The sequence below is a fragment of the Clarias gariepinus genome, chromosome 1, assembly GCF_024256425.1.
Source record: "Clarias gariepinus isolate MV-2021 ecotype Netherlands chromosome 1, CGAR_prim_01v2, whole genome shotgun sequence".
In the NCBI taxonomy this organism is placed as follows: Eukaryota; Metazoa; Chordata; class Actinopteri; order Siluriformes; family Clariidae; genus Clarias; species Clarias gariepinus.
In genome coordinates, this window is record NC_071100.1 from 11,470,278 (window position 1) to 11,485,051 (window position 14,774).

At 40.4% G+C, this 14,774-nt stretch overlaps 1 protein-coding gene across 1 annotated transcript; it reads left to right on the forward strand.

Moving 5' to 3' along the window:
• The first annotated feature begins 1,238 nt into the window (after positions 1 to 1,238).
• Positions 1,239 to 10,863, forward strand: LOC128520171 (tripartite motif-containing protein 29-like). The gene is made up of 7 exons (XM_053494275.1): positions 1,239 to 1,253; positions 3,352 to 3,529; positions 3,604 to 3,779; positions 7,965 to 8,060; positions 8,184 to 8,417; positions 8,783 to 8,942; positions 10,670 to 10,863. The coding sequence occupies exons 1-7, from the start codon at positions 1,239 to 1,241 to the stop codon at positions 10,861 to 10,863; spliced, it is 1,053 nt and encodes a 350-aa protein (XP_053350250.1).
• The last annotated feature ends 3,911 nt before the right edge of the window (positions 10,864 to 14,774 follow it).

The window sequence follows — 14,774 nt, forward strand, 5'->3', positions numbered from 1 at the left end:
CTGCAGGGTTTTTTTACTACAGTGCTCTCTAGCGTTTGCCATGCAACCTGCCTTATAACGTCCTGAGCAAGCAAAAATAGCCTATGTGATCTCTCTTCTATCTGGCCCTACAGTGGTTGCAGGGTGGACCGCTGACAACATCATATGAAATCATATGAAATGTTTGTGTCCCACTTTAAGGAGGTTTTTGAACGAGCTGATAGCGAGGTATCGGCAGGAGAGCAGCTATATCATCTGACACAAGGTAATCATTCGGTTCAGGACTATGCATTACAGTTCCGCACTCTAGCAGCTGCAAGCGGATGGAACGAGTAAGCCATCTTAACAACCTATGCCTCATGCTAGCAACTCATGATGACGAAATGGGCTTGGAACAGTTCATCCAACTCTCCATCCGCTGTTCTGCACGTCTTGCTACATGCCATCTTGACACAAGGAACACTGACGCTTGCCTTCCCTGCCACCCAATGATTTCAGTAATCCTCGAACCAAAGGCTGAACCCATGCAACTGGACAAAAGGTAGGATCTCATTGGCTGAGAGACAGAGGAGGCTGACCCAAAACCTCTGTTTGTACTGCGGCAGTGCGGGGCATCTCAGGCTGGAGTGCCCCACTCGTCCTCCTCGTCCTGAGGTGAGTGCCCCATCCACTAATATAGGAAAGTTACAGCCTCTTAGCACATATGTAAGCCTTACTGCCTGTCATATTACCATTTCAGTGGCCGCTTTCCTTGAATCTGGGTCAGCCGGTAACTTCATCTCAGGAAACTTGTGTCGCTGAGGCTCTTCAACAGGGGTATATTCGGCCATCAACGTCTCTCACGGCATCTAGCTTCTTCTTTATGGTCAAAAAAGATGGCGGGCTGAGGCCCTGTATTGACTTCTGCTCCCTCAATCACACCACGATGAAGTTTTGCTACCCCTTTCTTCAGTAAACTGGATCTACGTAGTGCTTATAATCTGGTGCACACCAGAGTGAGAGATAAATGCATTCATGACACCTATGACCCTGCCGTCTTCCAGAACTTCATGCACAAAGTACTCCTTCACCGATTCGTCATTGTCTACATTGAGGACATCTTAATCTTCTCAAAATCAGAGTCTGAACATGATAAACACATCACACAGGTAGTCAGACAGCTCAGAGAGTTTTTACTCTTTCTCAAAGCGGAGAAATGCTTCTTCCACCAGTCATCAGTCCAATTCCTCAGCTACATCATTAATCGAAAGGGAGTTAAGATGAATGAGGAGAAGGTATCGACATTACCACCGGGCCGGAACCCACCACAGTCAAGGAATAGCAACGCTTCTTGAGGTTTGCCAACTTTTACAGGAAATTTATCAAGAACTATAGTGTCATAGAAAGCCCATTAACGTTCCTGTTCTGTGACAAACCCAAGTCATTGAAATGGGACCCTGCAGCTACCTCTTCCTTCCAAAGTCTTAAGCAAGCGTTTGTATCAGCACCCATTCTCATCTATCCCAACCCTGAGCTCCCTTTCAGGGTTGAGGTTGACGGTTCAACAACCTGGGTAGGAGCCATTCTCTCCCAACAGAAGGGGAATCCGGCAAATCTCCACTCATGCACATTCTTCTCTCGGACATTCAGCTCGACCGAAGTAAATTATTACATTGGTGATCGGGGGTTTTTGGCCACAAAGATGGCTTTTAAGACATTGGTTGAAGTGAGCATCACATCAATTCCTGGTACTCATGGATCATAAACACCTGCAATATCTGAGGGAAGCCAAGAGACTGAACCCAAGACAAGCAAAATGGACTATGTTTTTCACACAATTCAACTTCAAAATCTCCTAATGTCCAGGATGCGAAAGAATGCGAAAGTGGACGCTCTCTTATTTACATGCTTCCAGAGACAATGTTCATCAACCCCATTTAATAGGAACTCCCTTCATCCGTATCAGACCCTGCCCCATTAACTCCACCTGGCTGTCTCCCACATCGTTCGTTTATTAAGGAAAGGGATTGCAGTCCACTCATGCATTCCATCCACGCCTCATTTGGGACAGGCCAGCCAGGGATCGTCCAAACTCTCTCACTGTTGCAAGATCGCTTCTGGTGGGCCAACATGGAAAGGGACATTAGGAGGTATGTGAGGGGATGTCAAGAATGTGCCAGGTCAAAGACCCCTTTACACTTAACTGCCGGGAAAATAACTCCTTTTCTTATTCCTCAACAACCCTGGTCAACTTAGAAGTGGTTTTCTGTGTATATTCTGCAACATTCTCTGTTACAACCAAGAGAGAGAGTAACGAACTGTTAACTCTTGTCGTACATCTGGTCAACAATATTCCAAGATTACTCCCCTTCAGGCAAAGAACTCATTACATTGTCCTACCTTTTTGTTTCCTGGTACAAATAAACTGACTAATCAGTGTTACAGTATGTCAGTGCCCAGCATAAGGCCGCATAATAAAATACAACACCACATCTCACTACTTAGATACTCTAGGAGTGTGTGTAGTTATTATAATAGGAATTAAGCAAATGAATGGGAAAATTTTGATTACACAAAATCATGAGACTAATTACATAGACAGTAGACTAATATATATTTTTTATGGAATGTTGTTTTTTTAAAGTTGGTTAGAATTGATTTTCTTTTCTTTAATTATTTATTCTAATGAAAATGCAAAAAAAAAAACACAGTATCCTGTTATATTAATATAACTATAATAACTTCTCTCTCTCTCTCCCAGTTCTTTTTTAGGTTGGCAAATTATTTCATTAAGATCCTGGGAGGATTTTGTCAGCACAATGCTAGCCAATTGTGCATTAACATTGCTGTTTATTTAAGAACACTGCTATTACAAGGAAATATCTTAAGATTTATTATTTGATTCGTTTTATCAATTCTAATCAAGTCTCACCAGTTTTATTGACTACTGGTTTAGCATTTAAATGTAGGTAATGTCAGTTTGGTCACAAACCTGGCAAACCAATGCTTACCTTAACAAAAATGAAAGTAAAACTCCTCTGTTCCTGTTCAGTCTCTGTGTGGATCAGTTTCATTTCTGTGTTTAAGGTTTTGCTGGTAATACAGGTCTCCATGTATAAGTGTACTCTCATTTTTTTTTAATTATGGTGTGTTTGTTTATTTATTTAGTGTAATCAGGTAAAATCATTCTTCAGGTAAAGTCACTTATTCAGGTAAGTCATTCTTTCACACACCATAGAAACCAGTGTGATCAGCTGTCAGTGACTGCGTGTGTGAGTTTGTTTCTCAGTAAAAATGGCAGAAGCAAATATTTTAGGACTCAGCTGTTCAATCTGTCTGGATCTATGCAAGCACCCAGTAGCTCTTCCCTGTGGACACCGTTTCTGTATGAAGTGTATTAAAGGCTCCTGGGATCAGGAGGATAAGGAAACACAACGAAAACACATCGCCATCCAGTTCTGTCTTACGTGTCAGCTCTATTTGTGTGGAACTCAGCCACTCAGGAACCACAGCCCGCTCGAATACTTCAGACAACAGATCTACTTTAACAGATCTGATAAAATCATTAAAGGTAAAAATTATTCTTCAGGTAAAGTCATTTAATCGGGTAAGTCATCCTTTCACACACATCTGTTTTCCACACAGCTTGTATAAAACCCGAATCCTCCAGAGGACTCCAGAAGCAGATTTGCTCTCAGCATGACATACTGCTGGAGGTTTACTGTCTCACTGACCAGCAGTGTATTTGCACATTGTGTATGTTAGATGAACATAAAGGACACGATACAGTATCAGCTGCAGCAGGACGAGCTGAGAAACAGGTAACAATAATACACAGTTTTTGTTTACTACTACTTTTTTTTGTTAACTACTCAAGGTAAATAAATAATTACAATACAAAACATAACACAATATCTACATGTCAGCTTTACCTGTTACGCTTCACATGTTTTTACATAGCTTATGGGTTTTTATTGATTCACTTTGTCTGTTTATTAACTGTATGAGCACAATTTTAAAATGTAAAGGATTGAATTGGTTTTATTATATTTTCCTTATGATGCTGAATTCAAATGTCAGAACGTCTCGGGTTACTTTGCTGTAACCCTGTTCCCTGAAAAAGCGTGGAAAAGCTATGGGAACAAGAGTACCAATGCTGCCGCACTGCAAGTGTCTGGACCCCCAGGGTTTTCTAGTGTGCACTCAATAGCCAAGGAGGTCTAAGACATAAGTGGGATGCTGGGATGCTGAGTAGCATGGACATCCAAACTATAAAATCTGTGTGTGGAGAGGACCAACATGCCGCATCACACACTTTCTGCAAGGGGACTCCTCTTGCCAGCACAATTGATGAGGCAATCCCCCTGATCGAATGAGCCCTGATTCCTAGAGGTGAAGTGTGACCATGCACCTCATAGGCTAGGGCAATAGCATCTATCACCCAATGTGACAATGTCTAGTGGAGGCCGCCGTTCGGCTGCAGCCCCTATAACATATAAAACCCTGCTCTGGTTTACGTCACTGACTAGCGCAGTGGATATACTGTAAATCTGAAAAGCACGAACTGGACACAGTAAGTGAAGTCCTTCCTGCTCTGGAGTTGTAAATGGCGGAGGACAGAGGCTTCGAGATCAGCTGTGTGCATAGTCGAGAATGGAACCTTTGGAAGATAGGGTAAGGATGCAGAATAACTTTGACTAGGCAAAGCGTAAGCAAGATGGGGAGACTGACCAAGCCTGCAAAATTCCAATTCTCTTCAGAAAAGTAATGGCCATGAAAAAAAAACATCTTAAGGGTCGGAAGCCTGACAGGCGCTGACTCTAGTGGCTTAAAAGGGGGTGTCAACCAACCTCTCTAGCACAATAGCTAGATCCAACCGTTTAGTTCCACGAATAAAGTGGGCAACCAAAGGATGCTTTCTACAGAAACCCCATCAGTCAGGACATGGCAAGCCGAAATAGCGGTTACGCACATTCTGAGAGTAATAGGGCTTAAGCCCGAGGTCCTGTGCCTGCATTGCAGTTGAATCCCATGTGCCATCCATAATATGTCGTACTTGAGCAGGAAAGAGATGTTTTTCGTGGTGTTGAGTCTCAATCCTAAGAATCGAAGTGAGCTAGGATGACATCTTAATGTCGAAGAGCTAGCTGCTAAGACTTAGCCAGAATCAGCCAGTCGTTTATCTAATTCAAGATACAGGTGCCCTGGAATCATAGAGCCAGGGCTGCATTCGTACGTTTTATATATGTGCGGGGTGACATGGCTAGGCCAAATGGAAGGACACAATACTGGTACCCTTCTTCCCCAAAAGCAAACCTCAGGAACTTCCTGTGTTGTGAAAATATTTCAATATGAAAATATGAGTCCTTCAGGTCAATTGTCACAAACCAATCCTCTGGTTGGATTTGAGAAACAATCATTTTGGCTGTCAACATTTTGATATTCAGCCCACAAAGATGTAAAATTGTACGAAACCCCCGTCTCTCTTGGAAACTAAGAAATATTGAATGTAATAGCCTGATTCTCTGTCTGGCAGGAGAACATGTTTTATGGCCCCCTTTTCCAGCAAAGTATGTAATTGCTGAGTCAGTAAATGCACTAGTTCCAGTTTCATGGAAGTGGAGACCATGCCACTGAAGTGCGGAGGATGATGTGCAAAATAAATCCTGTAGCCTCTCTCTACAGTGCTTTGTACCTAAAGAGATTTACTTGGCAGTAGGGTCCAAGTAGGGCACAAGTTTTGACACTTTGGCTAGATAGGTTGACTCATCACTAAAGGAGCGGTCTGAAGTGATCATTTCCATATCTGCGGAAGCGAGAGAGCGCTTTTTTCAACCCCTTCACAAGAAGCGCTGAAGCGCGCTTGAGAAGTGGAGGGAAAGGCCTCATGATCCGATGAGAGAGTGAGAGAAAAGGTAGATTTCATCTCATGCGCTTCCACCAGAATTGCACACAAAGAATGCACCGCGGCTCGCGGTTTTGTTTTAAAGCGAGCAAGCCGAGCGCAAGGGACTTTAATAGGGAGGAGATCGCAATGCTCACCTGCTTCCTGAAGCCAGAGGATAGCATGCTTTTCCTCCAAACACTGAAAACAGAAAGCGTGGAGCTCGCCCTCAGTGAGATATCTTTTACCCAGAGGCAGCTCTCCTGTCTAACTCTGCTATCTTTCTGGTGAGTAATTAGACATTTTCTATTTTCGCTTTATTCTTTCTTTGAAAAGTTTTTGCACACTCGCACACATGCAATCCTTGAAGACAAAAAGATATAAGGATGTTTCTGGTTTATGCCTATTTATAACCTCCTGGTGCACCCAATCAAATGACGTCACCTGACCGAGGTTATATATGCCAAAATTTTTGGCGTGTTTGACACACATGCTTCAGCAACCACTCATAGCATTTTTACGCAGCAACGAGTGTAGCTTTTAAAAGGGAACATACACTTTAGTACATAGTAGTACTAAATAAACATGAATGAAATAAATATATTGTGGCGTGGGCGTCATAGAGCCAGCGTCTGGACCGTGGTCTTCACCGGTTGTGCTTGTGCGTATAAAGGACAAATCGTGGCGGTTTTGTGTTGACTACCGGCAGTTAAAGAGGTGACGCGCAAAGATTCTTATCCGTTACCGCGAATATATAATGCGCTGGAACACATTGCAGGCTCGCCGTGGTTTAGCTCGTTGGATCTGCGTAGCGGGTACTGGCAAGTAGAGCTCGCCCCGGAAGCACGACCTAAAACCGCGTTCTCGATCGGGCAAGGGCTATGGCAATTCCGGCACATGCCGTTCGGCTTATGTAACACTCCAGCTACGTTTGAACGGTTGATGGAGAAAGTGTTGGCAGATATTCCTCGCAACCGTTGTGTCGTCTACCTGGAAGATTTACTGGTGCACGGCAAGGAGTTTGAGGTCGCGCTAGCTAACCTACAGGAGGTATTTCTGGCTATCTGGTGGGCGAAGTTGCGCCTAAATCCCAAAAAGCTGTTGCGGCAAGAGACGTTTTCTAGGACACGTAATTAGTGCCTAAGTGATTGCCACTGATCCAGCCAAAATTGCTGCGGTACAGAATTGGCCTGAACTGATAAATGTGTCGCAGCTACGCTCCTTCCTTGGGTTAGCCTCTTACTATCGTCGGTTTGTGAAGGATCTTGCCACGATCGACAGGGTGCCAATCCATCGCAGGGCACACACACATACACTACGGGCAATTTGGGAACGCCAATCAGCCTAACATGCATATCTTTGGACTGTGGGAGGAAACCCACCAAGCACATGGCGAGAACATGGCGACAATGCTACCCACTACACCACCGTGCTGGCAAAAATAAAAACTGTAATATATAATTTCTGGATCATTCTGGAACAACATCTTGACCTAGTGCACAAAGATACACCATGTTGGCAAAAGTATTTGAATCATCACACCCATGTACATGTATAATTTTCATACTGTTGCCACAATGTTGGAAGCACAAAACTGAATAGAATGTCTATATATACTGTAGCATTTCAATTTCTCTTTGCTGCACCTAAAAGGCACAGAACAGATCCAAAGAGGTCTCCATTAAGTAATTGTTTGCCTAGATTGTGGTGGAAGAACTTAAGTGTCCTACACAGACTCTTCACCTCAACCACACTTGGATGAACTCAATCTGCACCCTCACTTATCATCCATGTCTGACCTTACACATGGTCTTGTGTTTCTTAAACAAATCCCCATAGCCACATTTCCTCTGTTTCTATAGGCATATTGCTCACTATGCACTGTCTTTATGATCTCTATCAAATTTTTACCACATTTATTTTACTAAGTTGATGGTTCCACACTAACCTTCCAGACTTAAATAAGGTGTTGAGGGGTTCTTAACCTAGGGCCAAATGTCATTTTTTTTTGCTTAATTCAGCCTATTGATTTGACTCTTCTGAAATGGTGACTTTTTTGGCCAGGAAGTCTATATTACATTTAACACACTGAAAGTGAATTAGCTGCTGTGTTTCTGTGCAGAAGCAATTGTTGGAGATGCAGGAAAAATCTAAGCAGGCTATCGAGGACAGAGAAAAGGAGCTTCAGAAGTTGAGAAAAGCTGTGGAGACTTATAAGGTGAGTTTATATCTGGAAGAGCAGTTTCAGGATCACACAGTCTTTTATCATCTAGTCACTGTGTCATTGACAGTTGAAAAATGGAATGAGGAAGATCCCACATATTTCTGTGTGTCCTAACAGCATTCTGCACAAACAGCTATGCAGGAAAGTGTAAAAATGTTTACTGAGCTGATCAAAGCAATTGAAAAAAGACAACTTGAGGTGACACAGCTGATCAGAGATCAAGAGAAAGCAGCTCTGAGTCCAGCTGAAGCCATCATTAACCAATTGCAACAGGAGATTGGAGAGCTGAAGAGGAGAGATGCTAAGCTAGAGAAGCTTTCACGCACTGAGGATCCCATTCAGTACCTTCAGGTACCAGAACTATGGCATACTTGCATGAAGTAGCTTTTAATAGATCAATTTGTGGTCAGGGGTAGCTCAGTGGTTAAGGCATTGGACCACGGTTCGGAAGATCCCAGGTTCAAACTCCACAACCACCAAGTTGCCACTGTTGGGCCCTTGAGCAAGGCCCTTAACCCTCAACTGCTCAGATGTGTAATGAGATAAAAATGTAAGTCGCTCTGGATAAGAGCGTCTGCCAAATGACTAAATGTAAATTTGAGAGAAAGTAATTGCTACAATTACTAATTTTTGTCAAGGCCGGTGGTTGTTCTGTTCCATGTACCTATTATTTGATCCAAGTTAATCCATAGTTTTTGTTTCCTGTCTCTATGTAGAGTTTTCACTCTGTCCCAGCTGCTCCTGGATCTGCAAATTTCACCACCACCACACACAGTTTTTCTCTAACTTTTGAGAAATTACTGGTGTCTGTGTCTCAACTGAGAGACAAACTAGAAACATTTTTCATCAGCGAGTTTAAGAACATATCACCTGAAGGTAAACTGTCTCTTAATTGTCTCTGATTATGTGTAAGACCAAGCATTTTTTAAACACAGTAACTGTACTAATAGCACTTGCTAAACTTGATTTTGCCTGTCCCAAGTGGCTTCAAAAATGTACTTTTTCTTGTAACTACAGTGTGGAAATTACCATTTATGCTAAATCGCTCCTGCTCCGAATATCCTGGGACTCAAGCCATTTAGCCCAGTTCCAAGGACAAACCAACAGCACATCAGAGTTACAAATGTTTTATATGTTTGATTAAATTGTTGCATGTTTTCAGTTTTCAGAATAGGCGGTACGGTGGTGTAGTGGTTAGCACTGTCACCATACACCTTCAGGGTCTGGGTTCCATTCCCAGACAGGCTCGATTCCTGTCTCTGTGTGCATGAAGTTTGCATGTTCTCCCTGTGTTAGGTGGGTTTCCTCCGGGTACTCCAATTTTCTCCCACAGTCCAAAAATATGCAGGTTAGGCTAACTGGCGTTCCCAATTGCCCAGTGTGTGTGTATGTGTGTGCCATCCGATTGATTGGCACCCTGTCCAGGGTGTTCCCTGCCACATGTCCCTGTGACCCTGAATACAGGATAAAGCTGTATAAAAGATGAGTGAAAGTGAGTAAGTTTTTAGAATATCTTTGGTAAACTCTGGTCTGAATCAATTTAATGCCCACTATTCATATAACCTTTGTAGGGAAGGTGACATAAAGGCAGTGCCTTTATCTGTCTGAATCACCTTCTACACTGTGTACAAATGTGTAGAAATGTTGCAAAGAGGCCTTGCTTCCATAGTAACACATATGGGAGTCCACTATACCTATCACAAAGCAATGCCATGTGGACTTAAAGTCCATGTAGAGGGCAATTCTTTCAAAGTACTTTTAGAAGTTAAGTTTAGCCTTTATTCATTACATATACATTACTCTGAAATTCTTTATCCTTTGTATATCCCAGCACTTGTTACTAAGCTGAGTTTATAGTGCAGGGTCAGACATTTTTCTAGCGAGGCTGGAGCAGACAGCATTAAGGGCCTTACTGAAGGGCCTGACAGCTGTAACCTGGCACAGCTGGGGCTCAACCTGCCAACCTTCTCATGAGTAACTCAGAGTCTTAAAACACTGAGTCACCACTGACACTAGGAACTCAACATTAGGATGAACTCTTCTCTCACTAGCACCTCTGCTTACAGTTATGGTAAGCAGCAGGACCTTATTAAATTAGATGATTTTCAGCCTAACAAGAAATGCTGGATATGAGTTTGTGATGTAATCAATCTGCTACCACAATTTAGGGCAAGAACTAAAGAAGCTTCTAGGCATAACTTTTTGAATTGTGTTTCTGTTGTGTCAGTGCCAGTGTACGGCTCCGAGAACTTAACACAGTCTACAAATATAACACAGCACTGCTTACCTTATTTATTAAAGGCCTATTTAGCTCCATGTGTCCTTAACTGTCACCTGACTCAATGCAGACTTGCCTCCATAATTTTAACAAAGTGAATCCAGCAACATTTTAACCTCATCCTAAAAGGCATTACACTTTTAAAACTGCAATATGCAATCCATTAAATTGGACAAGAACACAGATTGTGTTTGGCCACATCATGTTTGTATTTATCAAAACATTTACTGCAAATTAGTCCTGCCACTTAATTGATTTAATGTGCATTCTGCATACTTTAAGATGGATAGATTTAATGATAAATGAAATGTCTAATATCTCACAGCTCAAAGCAGTGAAGATGCAGAGAAATTTTCCTTGGAGAAGAAGCCAACAATGAAAGAGAGAAAGAGCTTGCAGCTGCCCCCTACCTATTTTCGTGGTACTAGGAGAGATTTAGGAACCGTGTTTGACAGTCTAAGTCTAGCGGACCTTGAAACAGAGCCACAAAAGGTACAGCGAACAAATTTGCAGATTTGAATTTTACGGAGTTCTTGACAAAAGAAAATACTTTCTTTTCTTTTTTTAATGAGAAGGCCACTAGGCCATTTTTTGCACTGTGCAACAAATTACATAAGATCCAAAGACAATCTTGGTACCCTGGTGGTGTACTGTATAGCTTTCAGAGAAACATAAACAAAGGTGATGTCTCACTTTTTCTAATGTTGGGATAACTTTAGGAAGAGTCATTGATTTTTAGATTGAGGGGTTTTAACTTTGCTACAAAACATAGCTGCAGGTCCCTGAAGACAACAGAAGGGTTATAGCCTATTGGTTCTAAAATAGTTTATCCTGCAATAATAAATCCTAAAATGCACTACACTCAAGAAACAAAATATGCTATGTTAGTATTCACCTTTTATAGTTATGTCACAATACATTTTTTATTTTTTTTTTACCTTTGCGGATACCGCATCAGTTTACCTTGGAGGCGGAGCAACGGAACAGAAGACAATCGATAGCGCGAAACCCCTTAAGGAGAAGACGATAGTGATTCTGTGAGGTATAAATATTTAATTTTATTCCTTGCTGTCCTGATGAATACTGTTAGGAAAAAGTGATGAAGGTTTGTTTATTTTGTGTTTTGCTTAAAAAAAATATTTGGGCATTTATGCTAATTTCTTAAGAAAAGCATGTGGCAGTGTAACGACTGCAAAATAACAGTGTTAACTAGATATCAGTTGTTGATGCACTATAGATTAATGCATGAACAATATGGATGGCGTAATCATTTCCTATACACTTATTCTAAATGTCCCTGTAGATTTAAAACATGCGCTACACAGCCACGTTAAACGTTCCCCTGCTAAAGAGAACACTGAATTACCAGCACGGTTAGCCGCATTAAATTGTCACGTGTGTTCTTGCAGCACTATAGCATCAGAATGAAAGTATTTTAGTCACATCTACTGTATAACCCTCTAAAAAACAATGAAACAGTTCATTGTATGTTTGAGCACTGTTCTTTTCGGACAAATGTGTGTGGCACATTTAAGTTGCATAAAAAAGAGAGCACAATCCTTATTCTTTTCAGGACTTCAATCCAGGTGTCGTTAGAGAAAGTGGTACACATCATCTCAGATAAATTCAATGATGGTGCATCGCCAGCTGAACAGGAGAATGCAAATGTTTCAGTTAATGAGGATATTGTCACAGAAGGACAAAATTTGTCCTAGACCATAGAGCTGGAATCTGCATCCATTTTCCTAAAACTTCTTGTTCTAGTAATGAATTTATCACAAATTTGCAGTATATGATCAGTTCTGCCTCAGTATCCTCCTCAAATCAAGTTATTCTTGATACCTTCCAGAAACATAATCTTTGTGTAGATCAGCTGGTCATAAAAGAGCTCATCAATTCACTGTCATCATCCAATCCCCTGCTGAAAGCTACCGCAAAATATGGTCCTTTAGCCACTGCTTTCAAGAGATAATTTTGAAATAATTGATCCTGTTGTAATGATTCTTCAGTCTAAAAAAACATAGATCTTTCCAATATATCATTACAACAGCTGCTTAGTCAGAAGGACATACTTAATAAAGTTTACTATTAACTAATGGTCATACAGGGCAACAAATCATACACGATGGATCTTACAGATCTTTCAAAGATGGTCAACACTTTAAAGATAATGAGGTTTTCTTAGGGACTAAGCTTAGACTCTCCTTGTGTCTGTACTTAGATGACTTTGAGCTGTATTATCCATTAGGAACATCATGCAAAAAGCATAAAATCTGTGCAGTTTATTGGATTTTAGAAAACTTATCACCAGGCTTTAGTTCATTATTGTCCATAATTAATATCTCTCTATTATGTAAAAGTGATTATGTAAAGGCCTTTGGCTATATAAAAAAAAAAGTCTTAAGCCTCTTGTAAACGATCTCATCACTTTAGAGCAACAAGGTGTCTTTGTCAATCACCTGGAAACATTTATTAGAGGCACAGTACAATAGGTAATTGCGGACAGTCTTGGTACACCTCTTGGTACACAGGTTTTGTTGTTCAGGGGAATATTCTTTAAAATTGGAACAACGTCCAAGGGATCTTTTCTTTGTAGAGCTGGGTGAATTAACAGATCGCTATCCTCTCTCTGATTACAAAGTTGGATCTTTCATATGGTTACCTTAAAAAGGGACATACATGCTGCTTAACTTTTTTTTTAAGTGTGATTGGTCAAACAAAGAAAATGACTAATCTAGCAAAGTTAAAAATTGTTCTAGGAGATGATGAAATTGACACTGCCCTCTGGAATACCCAAATCTTTTGAAAAACTTGAATCTGAGATTAAGAAACAATGTAGTGTCTCAGGACATTTCAAGCTGCAGTATCTTGATGCTGACTTTGATGATTTTCTGATTCATACCTCAACTGTGGATCTTTAAGACAAAAGAACAGAAAAGTGGTAGCGATGCTAAGTGCACATGATATATCTTCTGTTTTTTCAGCAAACACTGATATTCTCTCATCAACTTCATTTCAGACACCAAGCTTGTCAGTTTCTCCATCACACCATCAAATGATTCTTCTGCCGCAGCTTCTGAGGCCATGTTTTCATCTGCAAAGCTAAGGAGTGAAACTTGGCCAATTGACTTTCCAATCCCTATTTCCCTATGAGGTAGAGCTAGAACTACTAATGAAGAGTTCTTGAATACAAAAAGTCAATGAAAAGTTCTTGAATAGTACTTCACTTAAAATGGACTCAAAGCCAGAAATTTTGAAATCCTTGGCTGCAAAAATAGTAAAGTACAAAGTGTATCCGAGGTTTAAAGAATGTGAAGAGGTTGCAAAAGCTCTGATTAAAAAGCATCCCAGCCTTTAGGACCTGTTTGTGGGTTCTATGGCTGGAAAGTCAGTCTACAATGGACGATGGGGAACTATCGTTGTACTCTGCAAGCAGCAGGCTGTCATAAAAAAATTCAAGTAACAAATTTAACCTACAGTATAAGGGGTATGGAGTAAAACTGTTTTATTTACAGAATATTTAGTTTTAAATTGTCTAAAATTCAATTATACTTTATAGATGTGTATGCATGTGTTCCAACTTTTCTATTTAAAAATGATCTCTAAATTAATTAATTTTTTTTTTAAATCACATTTAAGACTTATTCAACTATTCTGGTAATAAAAATAGGAATTAAAGTAATATGCAGCTCTACTTATTTAAGCCTTTGTTTTCTTTCACATGCCTTAGTATAATCTATGTTGAAGGTCGTAAAACTGCTGAATGGCTCATAATTGCAGAACCGTTCCCAAGCTTCTGTTCTTCTCCACATTATCTTTTATAAACATTCCAAACCAGATGTATGCACTCCTGCACCCTCCTTTCTGGTATTTTTTTGTGTTTGTGTGCGCATATATATACTTCTGTCTTCCACAATAAACTTTGAACATCTCACTGAGCACTGACTTGTATGTTTTATTGAGGAGTTCCCTGGATCCAGGTGGGACAAGCAGAATACAAGCTGAGCACTCAGTAGACAAAAGGGGGTCTACCAAAAATTAAGAAATCCTTACAAGGGACATTTTTAAGATTGATTGGGACATTGGGACAAAACTCGGGGTTTGTGGAGTTTTTTAATTTTTGTTATTTGAGCTTTTTCACATCCTTGTGACCCAAAGAAATCATGCAATAAAAAAGTTTATTTGTCTTAAAGTTAAAAACTTAATTTTTCATGTCTGACTCATTCACACAGGTGGATTAAACAGCAACAGATTTAAGTTTTTTTCCCAGACAATATATGTGACATTACATCATTGAAGTTTCATTAAGGTATCCATCTTTAAAAATATTAAAACATTGTAGCATTCTAACATTTTAAGATCAAGACTAATATTAGCTATTGATCAATAAACAATGCTAATTTTTTAAACCAATATGACAAACACTTTTA

Excerpts from the sequence above, each read along its gene's own strand:
- LOC128520171 (XM_053494275.1), top strand. Across the intron at positions 8,061-8,183 it reads AAGCTGTGGAGACTTATAAG|CATTCTGCACAAACAGCTAT; the intron begins GTGAGTTTATAT and ends GTGTCCTAACAG. Across the intron at positions 8,943-10,669 it reads TAAGAACATATCACCTGAAG|CTCAAAGCAGTGAAGATGCA; the intron begins GTAAACTGTCTC and ends AATATCTCACAG.